Raw genomic sequence first — 15,036 nt, 5'->3', positions numbered from 1 at the left:
CCCTTGTTATTATAGTGGTATTTATTCCATTACTTTTAATAGGCCTATAAGTCTATAGAGTGCTGAATGCTGCAGATAACAGTGCATAATAAACTCACACAAGTCTTACAGCTCCCCTCCAGTGAGTTAAGTAAGCATTATTACATGTAAACTACTGCTTTAAATTCATTAAGCATTTTCATAGTTTTTGTTTCATTTAGGCTACGTTTAAAAACAAATTCATTTAGACAAATGAATCTGTTAATCTTTATAAACTTTTTTCTTTTAGTTTATGTGTGCTTCATGAGTGTTGTCAGAAATGACATAGGCCAGCACAATGTTGCATATGACCAATCTCATATTTATTTATCTAAGCCTCAGTGACATGGAAGGTAATGTTCCATGTTTAAGGGCAGGGCTAAAACACGTGTTGCAGACATTTTGTGTTCATAACTGTTCAGACTGCAGCTGACGCTCTATTCCCTGGGAAGAAAAACACCTAACCACAGGGCCCTACAGGGAAGATCACCTCGCGGAGGGGGCCTCATCTTGCAGGGAGCCTCAACTGAGCCGTAAATGCGGCGCACCTATGCGTTTATGCGGCGCAATTAGTGTGGCGCGGCACAGTTTCGCCCTGGGGCCTCAAGTTGGCCAGGGACGGCCCTGCCTAACCGCCAGGTAGAGCTCAGCCCCTCCCCCAGGAGCAGCCCGCCCCTCCCCGGCAGCCTGGCTCACCTTACCCCGCTCTGACACACGATGCCAGGCACACAAGGCTCCTGGAGATAAACGGTCAGGGGTCTCTCCAGTTTCACTGGCCTGCTGATGGCCGAAATGGAGCCGGTGTACCGGGGGCTGGGCCGCTGTGTGTGCTGCTTCTGGCTCGCGGTAGCCTTTGACATCGTGGGGCTTCTGGTCCTGCTACTCGGGGTGTTCGTGAACGTCTTCTTCTATGACCTGCTCATATACGCGGGAGCCATCGTCATCTTCCTCAGCCTCATCTGGTGGGTGTTCTGGTACTCCGGGAACATCGAGGTGTCCCCCGCGGAGCTGGAGGATGATGTGGGGTTACTGAAGAAGGACCGCGGGGCTCTGGGCGGCCTCAGCGGAGCGGTGCGGCGCCTCTCCAGTCGAGTGACCTCCGGCATCAGGACATCCTTCCGCAGGAACGGAGCACCGGCCCGCGCGACATGGTCAGAAGGGGCCGAGCAGGTGGCTGTTGCCATGACAACGATGACCCCACAGGAGCACACCCCGCAAACTCCTGTTTCATCAGTGGGGGGCTGTGACGTAGAGATGCCTGCAGGTAAGGCCTGTGACGTCACATACAGCCTACACTGTACAGTAGTACAGCCTGTTGCGTTACATCCTTTGTTCCACTTGCATATCTGTTTTGAGCCTGTATATGTGTTCGAATCGCATACCATCATGCATCAGCGCCCTGTAGGAGGGAGACTGGGATCAGAAGGATTTTGATGCTTGCTTCCAAGAATTTGAAACCAGAAATATAAAAATGCGGATTGTGGAAAGTGATTCTCGTTTTTAGATGCATATATTTCAAAATGTTGGCAATTGAAATGAAATAGTTTGCACATAAACAGAATCACAAAGAAACAGGGATCAGTGTAACTCAAGAACACCTTAACTAACACCACAAAAGGACATGTAATAACCTTCCATCTTTTGTTTGTTTGTTTGTTGTTTGTGTATTATATTTATAATATGCTCAGTAATACATGAAGTGCAGATTGAAGCTGTTTCCAACGACCCTTTACACTGAAAGCTTCTGATGAGCTTTAATGATTGGATGCTTTCCAGGAACATGTCCAAAGACTGTGAAAACACCACGTGTCACTTTGGGTACTTTTCGAATGTCAAACCCTCCTCAGTAATTACAGTGTCCTCAGTGGTGGCTTTAAATCAAATGCCCTTCAATTTGATAAGAATAAGTATGTCCTTTTTCAATTATTAACCCATGATCTCAACACAATATTAAAGAGTATAAAGCAACAACAAAAAAGCATTTGTATTATAATTACTTTTATAAAACATCAACAAAGTGAAGTTTAAAGTATGATGTGTTCATGAAAGACACATCTAAAATGTGTGAGGGTAGCAGTTCAAGGTTCAAACTAAATGACCTTTAGTTACAACACCCTTAACAAAGGTGTTATTGCCGTGCGTAGCCTCATGCTCCTCCCTTAACGAAGGTGTTATTGCCGTGCGTAGCCTCATGCTCCTCCCTTAACGAAGGTGTTATTGCCGTGCGTAGCCTCATGCTCTTCCCTTAACGAAGGTGTTATTGCCGTGCGTAGCTTCATGCTCTTCCCTTAACGAAGGTGTTATGGCCGTGCGTAGCCTCATGCTCTTCCCTTAACGAAGGTGTTATTGCCGTGCGTAGCCTCATGCTCTTCCCTTAACGAAGGTGTTATTGCCGTGCGTAGCCTCATGCTCTTCCCTTAACGAAGGTGTTATTGCCGTGCGTAGCCTCATGCTCTTCCCTTAACGAAGGTGTTATTGCCGTGCGTAGCCTCATGCTCTTCCCTTAACGAAGGTGTTATTGCCGTGCGTAGCTTCATGCTCTTCCCTTAACGAAGGTGTTATTGCCGTGCGTAGCCTCATGCTCTTCCCTTAACGAAGGTGTTATTGCCGTGCGTAGCCTCATGCTCCTCCCTTAACGAAGGTGTTATTGCCGTGCGTAGCCTCATGCTCCTCCCTTAACGAAGGTGTTATTGCCGTGCGTAGCCTCATGCTCCTCCCTTAACGAAGGTGTTATTGCCGTGCGTAGCCTCTCGACCCTCCCTTAACGAAGGTGTTATTGCCGTGCGTAGCCTCATGCTCTTCCCTTAACGAAGGTGTTATTGCCGTGCGTAGCCTCCTGCTCTTCCCTTAACGAAGGTGTTATTGCCGTGCGTAGCCTCATGCTCTTCCCTTAACGAAGGTGTTATTGCCGTGCGTAGCCTCATGCTCTTCCCTTAACGAAGGTGTTATTGCCGTGCGTAGCCTCATGCTCTTCCCTTAACGAAGGTGTTATTGCCGTGCGTAGCCTCATGCTCTTCCCTTAACGAAGGTGTTATTGCCGTGCGTAGCCTCATGCTCTTCCCTTAACGAAGGTGTTATTGCCGTGCGTAGCCTCATGCTCTTCCCTTAACGAAGGTGTTATTGCCGTGCGTAGCCTCATGCTCTTCCCTTAACGAAGGTGTTATTGCCGTGCGTAGCCTCATGCTCCTCCCTTAACGAAGGTGTTATTGCCGTGCGTAGCCTCATGCTCCTCCCTTAACGAAGGTGTTATTGCCGTGCGTAGCCTCATGCTCTTCCCTTAACGAAGGTGTTATTGCCGTGCGTAGCCTCATGCTCTTCCCTTAACGAAGGTGTTATTGCCGTGCGTAGCCTCATGCTCTTCCCTTAACGAAGGTGTTATTGCCGTGCGTAGCCTCCTGCTCTTCCCTTAACGAAGGTGTTATTGCCGTGCGTAGCCTCATGCTCTTCCCTTAACGAAGGTGTTATTGCCGTGCGTAGCCTCATGCTCTTCCCTTAACGAAGGTGTTATTGCCGTGCGTAGCCTCATGCTCTTCCCTTAACGAAGGTGTTATTGCCGTGCGTAGCCTCATGCTCTTCCCTTAACGAAGGTGTTATTGCCGTGCGTAGCCTCATGCTCTTCCCTTAACGAAGGTGTTATTGCCGTGCGTAGCCTCATGCTCTTCCCTTAACGAAGGTGTTATTGCCGTGCGTAGCCTCATGCTCTTCCCTTAACGAAGGTGTTATTGCCGTGCGTAGCCTCATGCTCTTCCCTTAACGAAGGTGTTATTGCCGTGCGTAGCCTCATGCTCTTCCCTTAACGAAGGTGTTATTGCCGTGCGTAGCCTCATGCTCTTCCCTTAACGAAGGTGTTATTGCCGTGCGTAGCCTCATGCTCTTCCCTTAACGAAGGTGTTATTGCCGTGCGTAGCCTCATGCTCCTCCCTTAACGAAGGTGTTATTGCCGTGCGTAGCTTCATGCTCTTCCCTTAACGAAGGTGTTATTGCCGTGCGTAGCCTCATGCTCTTCCCTTAACGAAGGTGTTATTGCCGTGCGTAGCCTCATGTTCCCTTAACGAAGGTGTTATTGCCGTGCGTAGCCTCATGCTCTTCCCTTAACGAAGGTGTTATTGCCGTGCGTAGCCTCATGCTCTTCCCTTAACGAAGGTGTTATTGCCGTGCGTAGCCTCATGCTCTTCCCTTAACGAAGGTGTTATTGCCGTGCGTAGCCTCATGCTCTTCCCTTAACGAAGGTGTTATTGCCGTGCGTAGCCTCATGCTCTTCCCTTAACGAAGGTGTTATTGCTGTGCGTAGCCTCATGCTCTTCCCTTAACGAAGGTGTTATTGCCGTGCGTAGCCTCATGCTCTTCCCTTAACGAAGGTGTTATTGCCGTGCGTAGCCTCATGCTCCTCCCTTAACGAAGGTGTTATTGCTGTGCATAGCCTCATGCTCCTCGCTTAACGAAGGTGTTATTGCCGTGCGTAGCCTCATGCTCTTCCCTTAACGAAGGTGTTACTGCTGTGCGTAGCCTCATGCTCTTCCCTCTATGTGTTTAGATGCAGAAGGGAGAGGAGGACCTGAGGCTGTGGCAGGGAGAACTCTTATCTCCGCTCACACATTAACAGACACGCCTGTGGTTTGAACAATGGCCGACTCACCTGAACCTGCTCTGATCCCAACCCTCACCCTCCAGACCTCCTCCACTTTTATACTGTTTGTGAGTTTCATGAGACATTTTTAATAATTAATAATGATATGTGGAAAATGTGTTTTTTGAGTCTTTGTTAAATACTTTGTTAAAATGTATACTTTCCTAATAAATGTGTTTGAATCAGTATTGCAGCATTGCCCCAGTCTGTTTGAGATGGACATGTTTTAGTCAACATTTACAGCATTACAGATCTCTAGGAGAACCTAGAAGGCCTCATGTTGAGACTGTTCATGATGTCCCAACATCACTCACTGTGTGTTTGTATTTATGTCATTAGTTTCAGGTCTCTTTCATGATGGAGCTATTGATGCCGTTGAGACTTCCTGATCAAAATGCTTAACTGACTTACAATGAATCAGTAGTTACGTGTTTAAACATCCAATGTGATAACTGATCACTTGATATCATGAGACATGTTTGTATATGTTGGCGTCTGTTGGGAGCTGAAAGGCTTTCCCACTACGTTTCCTTATGGAGGAACATCTTACATCAAAGGCATTCTTTAAGTGTAATACAAAATCCTAGATCTGCTTAAAGACAAACAGAAAAGACAGATAGAATCTAAAAAGAGGTTTGAATGTATTTGTGTCTGTCTCTGGAGGGGGTATTCTGTCCGCCCTGTGTCTCATTGTCCACTAAGTGCCTTGCGGAGTTCCTTAAGGGAAACTTAGTGTCACGATCTGTCTTTATGGTGTTTTGTCTTGTCTATATCTGTCTTTGGTTTTCTGTCTGCGTTGTGTTTTGTCTTGTTTAGATCTGTCTGTGGTTCCCTGTCGTTAGTTTCCCTGGTGTGTCTGATTACCCGATTGTGTTCACCTGTGGCCCCTGTGTTTTCTCCTCCCTCCTCACCTGTGTCTTGTCTGTGTGATTAGTCTTGTGTGTATTTAAGTTCTGGTTTTTCTGTCTTTGTCGGTTCGTCGGTGAGTGTTCTGTTTTGGTCTTTTTTTATCACCTAGCCTTGAAATAAAGGAATTTTCACTTTATTCTGCATTTGGGTCCTGCCTGCTTCACACACCGTAACATTACGAACCGACCATTATGGACCCAGCAGACTCAGCTAGTGATGGCGAGATGAAGCCTTATGAAGCTTTGAAGCTTTCCAGCCAATTGGTTCGCAAAAGGCTTCATCTCATGAGGCTTCATCATGGGCTTCATTTGAACACAACCCCCTGTTGGTCAAAGTGTGTAAAACAGGCAGACATCTCAACAGTGTGCTCTATCTCATACCGAGTTCCCATTGAGTAAAGCCTTAGAATAACTCTAAACAACGAACATTAAATCATATTTTCATGTTAACAATATTGTATTTATTCCAGTTGAATGATTGTGATTGAAAAGCCTAAGGAGGCTGGTAAACATTGCAAAGAGGGATTTGTATTCCTTAATAATATTCATAAACGTAACCATGTTGTAGCCTGAGAAAGGCTAAACCATATCAAAGAATACATTTATTAACTACATTATCTCATTTAGCTGTAGCTTTTATAAACAACAAAAAAAACATATTGTTCAGTCGTTGAACCAGGGACCCTGCGGTCATGAGTCAGCTGCTTTCCAGCTGAGCCACAGCACGCACAGTACAGCTCCCTGAAAACACTGCAAGATATGTATTCCTGTATTTATTTATGCTTGTATCTCTTTATACTTAGACATGTTACGACCTCTATAAGTGAGGGTCTGAGCGCTCTTGATTCCATCGTGTCCCTGGGTTAGGGTACAGGAGGGGTAATATGGTTCTTATTATACATCCATGGGTATTATGAGCGTTGTGGTTCAACGGTTCAACCGATCTGAATCGCTTCCTGAAGCAGTCACGTGGTATCGACAGGCAGCGAGGCTTCGTTTGTCATCGATGACGTCACTGGCCCAAAACGATACAAGCCTCGATACATGCTTCACAAAAAGCTTCGGGGATTACTCGACACACGCTCCGAAGCCTCGGCGCAATACGTAACATCACTAGACTCAGCCCATTTGATGCTACAGGCGTAATGTCTTGGATACTCTCTGGAGTACATTTTGTATACGTGGAAAGGCGCCTCATCTAGACGGGGTAGAGAGGCTGCGTTGAAGGAGTGCCAGTCTTCATGTTCTGACCCTTTCTTGGGGTCTGGTCTGGCGTTTGGAGGTCCACGAAGCCTCCAAAAGACTCCTAAGAGACGCAAGGCCAGGGTTCCAGCCCCAGTTCCGGCTCCAGAACCGGCCTACAAGGCCATGGATCCATGCACCAGTACCGGCCCACGCAGCCATGCTTCCATTCTCCATTACCTGGCTTACACAGCCAGGGTCCAGGCTTCCGCTCCGCGCCCAGCAGCAATGGTTCCGACTCCAGAACCGGTCCTCACAGTCATGGTTCCGGCTCCGGAACCGGCCCATGCAGCCATGGTCCCTGCTACAGAACCGGCCCACACAGCCATGGTCCCAGCCCCAGTCATGGCCCTAGCAGCCATGGCTCCGGCCCCAGCAGCCATGGTTCCGGCTTCAGTACCGGCCCCAGTAGCCATGGTCCCAACTCCAGTTTCGGCTCCAGGACTGGCTCTCCGGCCAACGCCAGCTCCCCGTGTCCTGTCGGCGTACCGGCCAACTCCAGCACCTCGTCTCCTGTTGGCTCTCCAGCCGACGCCAGCTCCCCGAGGCCTGTCGGCGTACCGGCCAACGCCAGCTCCCCGAGGCCTGTCGGCGTACCGGCCGACTCCAGCACCTCGTCTCCTGCTGGCTCTCCAGCCGACGCCAGCTCCCCGAGGCCTGTCGGCGTACCGGCCAACGCCAGCTCCCCGAGGCCTGTCGGGGTACCGGCCGACGCCAGCTCCCCGAGGCCTGTCGGGGTACCGGCCGACGCCAGCTCCCCGAGGCCCGTCGGCGTACCGGCTGACGCCGGCTCTCCCGAGGCCTGTCGGGGTGCCGACGCCGGCTCCCCGAGGCCTGTCGGGGTACCGGCCGACTCCGGCTCCTCGTCTCCTGTTGGCTCTCCAGCCGACGCCAGCTCCCCGTGTCCTGTCGGCGTACCGACCGACACAAGTCCCCTCTCAGGTCCCCTGTCGAGTTCCCTCTCCAGTCTCCTCTCCAGTCTCCTCTCGAGTCCCCTCTCGAGCTCCCTCTCGAGCTCCCTCTCGAGTCCCCTCTCCAGTCCCCTCTCGAGTCCCCTCTCCAGTCTCCTCTCGAGTCCCCTCTCGAGCTCCCTTTCGAGTTCCCTCTCGAGCTCCCTTTCGAGTCTCCTCTGGAATCTCATGTGTATGTCATGTAGAGATGGATACACCAACACTTCAAGTTCCGTTTATATACCGGGTGAGGATACTGTAGAACACTTTTCTTCTGGCGGCTGGGAGTCCCAGCAGCTTCTACTGAAGCCAGTCCCCAACTCCGGGGACTTCGGGTGGCAGTATACGCCGTGAAGTGGTTTGCAGCCTGCCAGTAAACCCAAAGCAGAAGAAGAAGAAGTGACGTCAGCGGCTTCATTTGCCTCAGGGAAAAGTACCCCGGTGTGAACGCGATTGGTACTTAGTGCCCTGGGGTACTTAGTGCCCTGGGGTACTAAGTGCCGGGGCACTAAGTACGGTACAGTTCTCCTGTACAGGCTGCATGGTGAGTGACAGCTCATTGACAGACTGGTGGCTCACTCTTACTGCTCTCATAGTGTCGTTTTCAGATGAAGCATGGCAGCTGTTTTCAATGGGATACGCTCTTAAAACCCACTGCACACCACCTACTCATGACAATGTCTTTTATTTCTGCTATTAACAATAGTTTGATTCCTAAAAAGTTTGACAAATCCCCTCAAAAGGAGACCCCAGTGCTCAAACAATGAATAACTAGGTGTATGTGATTCACTCCAACCCTACAGTGCAGTAAACACAGCCGCTGGCCTCTCCTCCCGCCTCAGCTTACGGACTTCTCCGTGTTTACATTATGGTTCTGCTTTTTCTGCACAAACATGTCCGCCATTTTGGTACTTCCTCTCTAACGTGTGCCTACAATGGCACCCGGTGTCTATGTTTTCATAGAGGTTGATGCGCATAAGAGCAGCCAAAGGAACGAGAAGGGGTCAATCCAGGCAGGAGAAGACCCCTTCTCATGGTCATAGAGGATCTTTTTATATGAGTCTACATATTGCTTTGTTGGAAACCTACGCATTAGTCTTTAACTCGGAGAGTACCACAAATTCCCACAGGGTTCATTCAATATCGGTCGGATAATGAGACCTCCGTTCTGTCCGCCCCTGAAGTAGAATCCATTCATTTAAACGTTATCGACTTTTATTTGTGAAAAGCAAATGAAGCTCATGAGGAAATATGACGAGCCAGCCTTCAGGTAGTTCACAAAGCAGGAGCAGCTGTCGGTGAGTCAACATGCTGGGACCGAACCGCACTGAAGGCTGGCAATAGGGTTTTTATGTTGTCTTAAGTGTTCAGGCGGGTCGTGTTGAATCTTCTGGGCACTTAACGTCGTTTCAGAAGCTAACATGTAACAGCAGGAACAAGTGAATAATATAATCAAATCCCTTCATGTGCACTGAGTTGTTTGGGGATCTGAATACTGAGTGGAGAGGTGCAGCAGGCTTCTTGGTCCCACCCAGGGCGATAAGACTGAGTGTAACCTTTGGAACCAGTTGGCTTTATTACAGCTGTGCTCTACTTCTGCCTGCATTATTGATTCTACTAGGAGGAGGAAGTAAAGCCATTCCACCGCTCTGACCACATGTACTGTGACCACTTATCATCAGCTCTAAATGTGGAAACGTAATGCCAGCTCAAGTGATCACATCAACAAAAGAGAAAACACATCTGTACTCACAGGGCTACATTCATGTTACTAAAAGGAACAGCTGATCTAAATAGATAATACATGAGTAGTGGAGTTTTACAGGTTGATACACACTGAATCCCACAGAGCACACAACTGATGCTGTTTTTTACAAATTAAAATTGTAGGCATAAATGAAGTATAACCAACACCTGCTACACGATGAGGGGAAGGGGTACCTGTGTACTGGACGATGAGGGGAAGGGGTACCTGTGTACTGGACGATGAGGGGAAGGGGTACCTGTGTACTGGACGATGAGGGGAAGGGGTACCTGTGTACTGGACGATGAGGGGAAGGGGTACCTGTGTACTGGACGATGAGGGGAAGGGGTACCTGTGTACTGGACGATGAGGGGAAGGGGTACATGTGTACTGGACGATGAGGGGAAGGGGTACCTGTGTACTGGACGATGAGGGGAAGGGGTACATGTGTACTGGACGATGAGGGGAAGGGGTACATGTGTACTGGACGATGAGGGGAAGGGGTACATGTGTACTGGACGACGAGGGGAAGGGGTACATGTGTACTGGACGACGAGGGGAAGGGGTACATGTGTACTGGACGACGAGGGGAAGGGGTACATGTGTACTGGACGACGAGGGGAAGGGGTACATGTGTACTGGACGACGAGGGGAAGGGGTACCTGTGTACTGGACGACGAGGGGAAGGGGTACCTGTGTACTGGACGACGAGGGGAAGGGGTACATGTGTACTGGACGACGAGGGGAAGGGGTACATGTGTACTGGACGACGAGGGGAAGGGGTACATGTGTACTGGACGACGAGGGGAAGGGGTTCCTGTGTACTGGACGACGAGGGGAAGGGGTACCTGTGTACTGGACGACGAGGGGAAGGGGTACATGTGTACTGGACGACGAGGGGAAGGGGTACCTGTGTACTGGACGACGAGGGGAAGGGGTACCTGTGTACTGGACGACGAGGGGAAGGGGTACATGTGTACTGGACGTATTAAGTTAAACAGGCAACATATATTTAGTTAATCCAAATCAATTTCACGAGGAAATTTGATTTTTATTAACCAAGTATCTGAGCAAAGATAAGTTAGATTTATTAAAGCTCTGTTGAAATTGTATTTGTATTTACTATTTTTTATAGTACAAATTGTTTAGATTGACTAATTAACTGGGGGAAATTGATTCAGATCTACTGAATATCTGGCTGAAAATGATTTGGATTTACTAGATAAAATAAGGTATAACTACTCATATTTTAGCACATTGGTTCTTAATTCAACACAATTACAGTGCCAATATTATCTACCTTAACATAAAGTGTTAATTGATGAAAAATTACTTTAAGTCCATTCAATACTATTAATTGTCACTTTATTACCACAATAATTATATGTCTTATCTACTCAATATTCTGCATTCTTAGTGCCACAGTTGACTAAAGTACAGTCATCACATGACAATGCATATAACGTACAGGTAAACATTTATTTAAACAGTTTTTTGCAACTTTACATAAAAATACCGTATATAATCTAAAATAAGAATTTAAATATTACTATGCATATTAAAATCTCTTATTCACATCCTGAATTACAATGGAACTAAAGGTACAATAAATGTTGCTTGTGCAAATACCGATTTGAAAACACGATGGCACTTCCAGGAGCCCAGTAAGGCCATAGCCAAACCATGCAGTATCCTTCAAAAGGGCGTCCTTAAATAAACAGGAACAAACTTCTCAAACATGTAACAACACGCCGAAGGTAACCATGTGACATTTTGATGGAGACATAACCATTGTTCTCAAGCAAGAAGCTTATTTTCAGGCTGTTCAACTTTGGGGACAGCTTTGAACAGTCCAGTTCCAGAAAGAGTTTCTGGAAGGCTTCGAACGTGTAGTTTAGCTGCTTGGGTTAGGCAAGATTGACTGCATGCAATCCCAATGAGCATGCAGCAAGCCCTTGGAATGGTCCCCTGAGAAGTCAGCACTCGGATGCCCTCGACAACAATGCCGATGTCATGGGAACCCTCTGAAGCATTTGTCTTGATGCTGATCGTCATCCCTTGAACAGCAAGGTCCTGTGATGTGCTGTCTGCATCCTGAAATTACAAAAACATTGTATATGTCAGAATGTTCCGCCAAAGGAGAAGGTGATAACAATTAATATATAATAATTTACCAAATTTCTTACAACTTACTGGATAATAAAACTTGAAATGAATGCTCCCTAATTACATCAGTGTTTTAGAAAGATAGAACATAAGGCATTTTGCAATAGCATATTTTTATCCCAGCTAAGTTAAGAATTAGGTGATTATTTCACCAACACTTACAACAATTTAATTACAACATAAATTATAGTCTGAATTGAGTCAAATGTTTTTAAATTTAAATAAATCCATAGGTATGTTAATGTATAAATAACACCTGTGTATTGATGAATATCTTATTTTACATTTTCTAGCAAAAGCTTGCCACCGGTCAACCAATCTTGATAATTCACTGCAAGACCATTTCTGAAGATGGCAGTCAATTACAGCAACTGGATCAATCCTGCTTGTTTCTGGGAAACATGTTTATCATTTTATTTTATGATTAGACCTTGCCAAGATATACCAGGAGAGAAGACAGAGAGGGAGATACACTTTTCCCAAGGTAAATCCTCAGACAGCGAATCACAACCTCTCTTGTGATGTTGATGTTGGGATTGCTTGGAGTCTGAAATAAAAAATAAACATGGTTTAATTTGAAGGAAACACGTCCTATCACCCAGTCGTGCTGCACGATTCTTGCTCAAATGTGAATCACGATTTTCCTCCATAAGAATTGAGATCACGATTCTCACACGATTCTCATCGTTTCAATGAAAATATTTATTGCACTCTTACTCTTAGACGTCACGTGAGTACAATGAATTTAAACAGACACCATTTGTCTCTCTTGTAACAAAAACATAACTTTGTCTGTAGTTGCTGAATACTGAACAAACATTACTACATTCAAAATGTGGCACCTGGAGCCAACTGTTGTGGCTTTAACAGACACCATCAACATCAAAGTGCTGGACTTAAATCCAAGTCTCAGTTTCTTGTAGCAAAAACATAGAGTAACTAAAATGAATTTGACAGCCAACTACTGTGGCTTTAAACAAAGTGCTTGACTTAAACTCAAGTCTCTCTGGTAACAAAACATACAGTAACTAAAATAAAGATATTGCTGCTGCCTGAGTGCTGAACATAAAAAATAGAATTTTTGCAGCTTTATAATAACAACATGTAACCTTTGCAGTAGCACCTTTGCAGTAGCACCTTTGCAGTGGACACCCAACTACTGTACAACAACACCAACCTGTTTGTTACAGGGAGGAATGCACTTCAGTTACTCAAAACACCTCACCACAGTCACAGTGCTGAATATAAAACAAAACAGTCACAGCTTTAGAATAATAATATTAAAAAAAGCCTAGCCGGCTAGCACCCAGTTCAACTACTGCACTTAAAGGTTCTTGTACTGAAAGAAACATAAACTTAAACAAAGTGCTAGACTCCACTGAGTAGTAATGTCACTGAATCAAAAGGATTAACTTAAATACTGCAGTCAGTACTGAATATAAAAACGGAACAGAACATAAAGTTACAGCTTCAGAATAAATGTAGATAAAGCCTAGCTGCCTAGCTACTAGCACAGTCCATCTACTGCACTTTAAGATTCTTGGCTAAGAACACCAACATGTCGACATTCTCATTTTCATCGGTGTTGTTGTCATTGTCCTCGACCTCCACGTCACTCATTTCTGTGTCACTCATTTCTGTTTTTATTGTACTACTAGTCGCTCTCGTCACATATAAATGTTAACAATTAGTCTCCTGAAATATGTGCAAGACTGGAATAAAATATATTGTAGAAATATGTTATTTTATCTCATGTAGCCTATTACGTATGAATTAGCTGAAGCTGCATTACTAAAGTTTGTATCTCTAATGCCGCTGTGTGAAAGATTAGAAAAGATGATACTAAGGCGACTCCTAGTGGTAGGATTATAAAACCAAAACTGCACTGTGCTACATATTTCTACCTGAGATGTTTTGACCATGGTGTGTATTTAATCCCTCAAAGCAGAAAACAGACTTGAATCCAGAAGCTCTGAGGAAAAGGCATCTTCGCTCATTCTGGATTCTTTTGTTGTCCTTTATTCCTTGAATGACTTTTGAAGATGTATTATTTAAACATGTATGTTATTTCATTCAATAGATTATTTTTTGTTGTATGATACCTGCACAACGATATTACCATATACTTCATTTTTATGGACATCTCATATCCATAAAAGGTTAGTTGGTTCAGCACTCAACTCCCACATCCTTACCTCTTTTTAGTGCGGGGGGGGGGGGTGTTTCTTTTTAAGATCCAGTTAACCCGCAGGCCACCTCGAGGAACCAGCCAATACATTATTTGAATTGATCCTATGCAATTGCAGGTGCTTATTTTGTGACATTTACAATAAAAACTAATTAATAACTGACAGAATACATTTTTTAATTGTATCACTGATCTTTTTCTTCAGTATCACATTAATTATTTGTGGTTTTGACAGTGACCTCCAAAGAGTTACCTTTCAAAGAGACACGGCCAGGACTGTAAAGGGCAACAGTCAACATGTTGTCATGGTGGATACATATCTCTTTGGGGATTGTTCACAAAGTACAATGCTTCAGTACAATCTTGTACAATTGTACAAGATAACATCAGAGGTGGAGAAGTACTCAGATCTCGTACTTCAGTAAAAGTAGAAGTACTAGAGTGTAGGAATACTCTGTTACAAGTAACAGTGCTGCATTCAAAAAAATTCCTCAAGTAAAAGTATAAAAGTAGCAATAGTAAAAGTAGTCGTTGTGCAGATTGGTCCATTTCAGAATAATATATCTGATATGTTTTATAATGATTGATCATGAAAGTGTTCTCAAAGCTGGTGAAGGTGCAGCTAGTTTGAATGACTTTGTATTCTGCAGGGTAGCTGGTGGATTTACTCCAGGTGGAACTGAAGTCTGATTCAACACTTGGTTATATTTACCATAATTAATCCAGATCTGTAAAGTAACTAAAGGTATTAAATACATGTAGTCGAGGAAAACCCAATTTACCTCTGAACTGTGGAGGGGTAGAACATAAAGTACCATAAAATGGAAATACACTTTTTGTTATATTCCAAGGAATGCTCTTAAAATCCCGATAGCAATGAATATCTGAAGTGCTTTGACAATAAATCCATAAAACATGTCATCTGTGGAAGCCGTGGTACTGTAAAACGCACGACCAATCATTTTAGTCGGCCCGGCCAAAATAACTGGATGGCCTACCTGCCTGTCAGCCTTCCATCTGTGCACAAATTTATCTCGTGCCCTCATTGGTCATGTGCGCGTTCGTGTGTGTTGGAGGAGGGACTCTGTGAGGAAGTGGCAGATTTTTACCGGCTGTGTATTTTCAAATTCTAGCGCACTCGAGCTGGTTTCTCCAAAATTACCTACCCCACCAGTATCTCAAAGTCTTACTTG

At 45.5% G+C, this 15,036-nt stretch overlaps 1 protein-coding gene across 1 annotated transcript; it reads left to right on the top strand.

Moving 5' to 3' along the window:
* Positions 1–704: 704 nt before the first annotated feature.
* Positions 705–5,622, top strand: LOC117451549 (transmembrane protein 238). Its single transcript, XM_034089907.2, has 2 exons — positions 705–1,282; positions 4,553–5,622. Exons 1-2 carry the CDS (start codon positions 802–804, stop codon positions 4,636–4,638), a joined length of 567 nt encoding a protein of 188 aa, XP_033945798.1. The 5' UTR covers positions 705–801; the 3' UTR covers positions 4,639–5,622.
* Positions 5,623–15,036: the final 9,414 nt, after the last annotated feature.

The sequence above is a fragment of the Pseudochaenichthys georgianus genome, chromosome 8 (genome assembly GCF_902827115.2).
Source record: "Pseudochaenichthys georgianus chromosome 8, fPseGeo1.2, whole genome shotgun sequence".
Taxonomy (NCBI): Eukaryota; Metazoa; Chordata; class Actinopteri; order Perciformes; family Channichthyidae; genus Pseudochaenichthys; species Pseudochaenichthys georgianus.
Note: the sequence above shows the minus strand (reverse complement) of the source record. Positions and strands in the feature narration are given on the sequence as shown.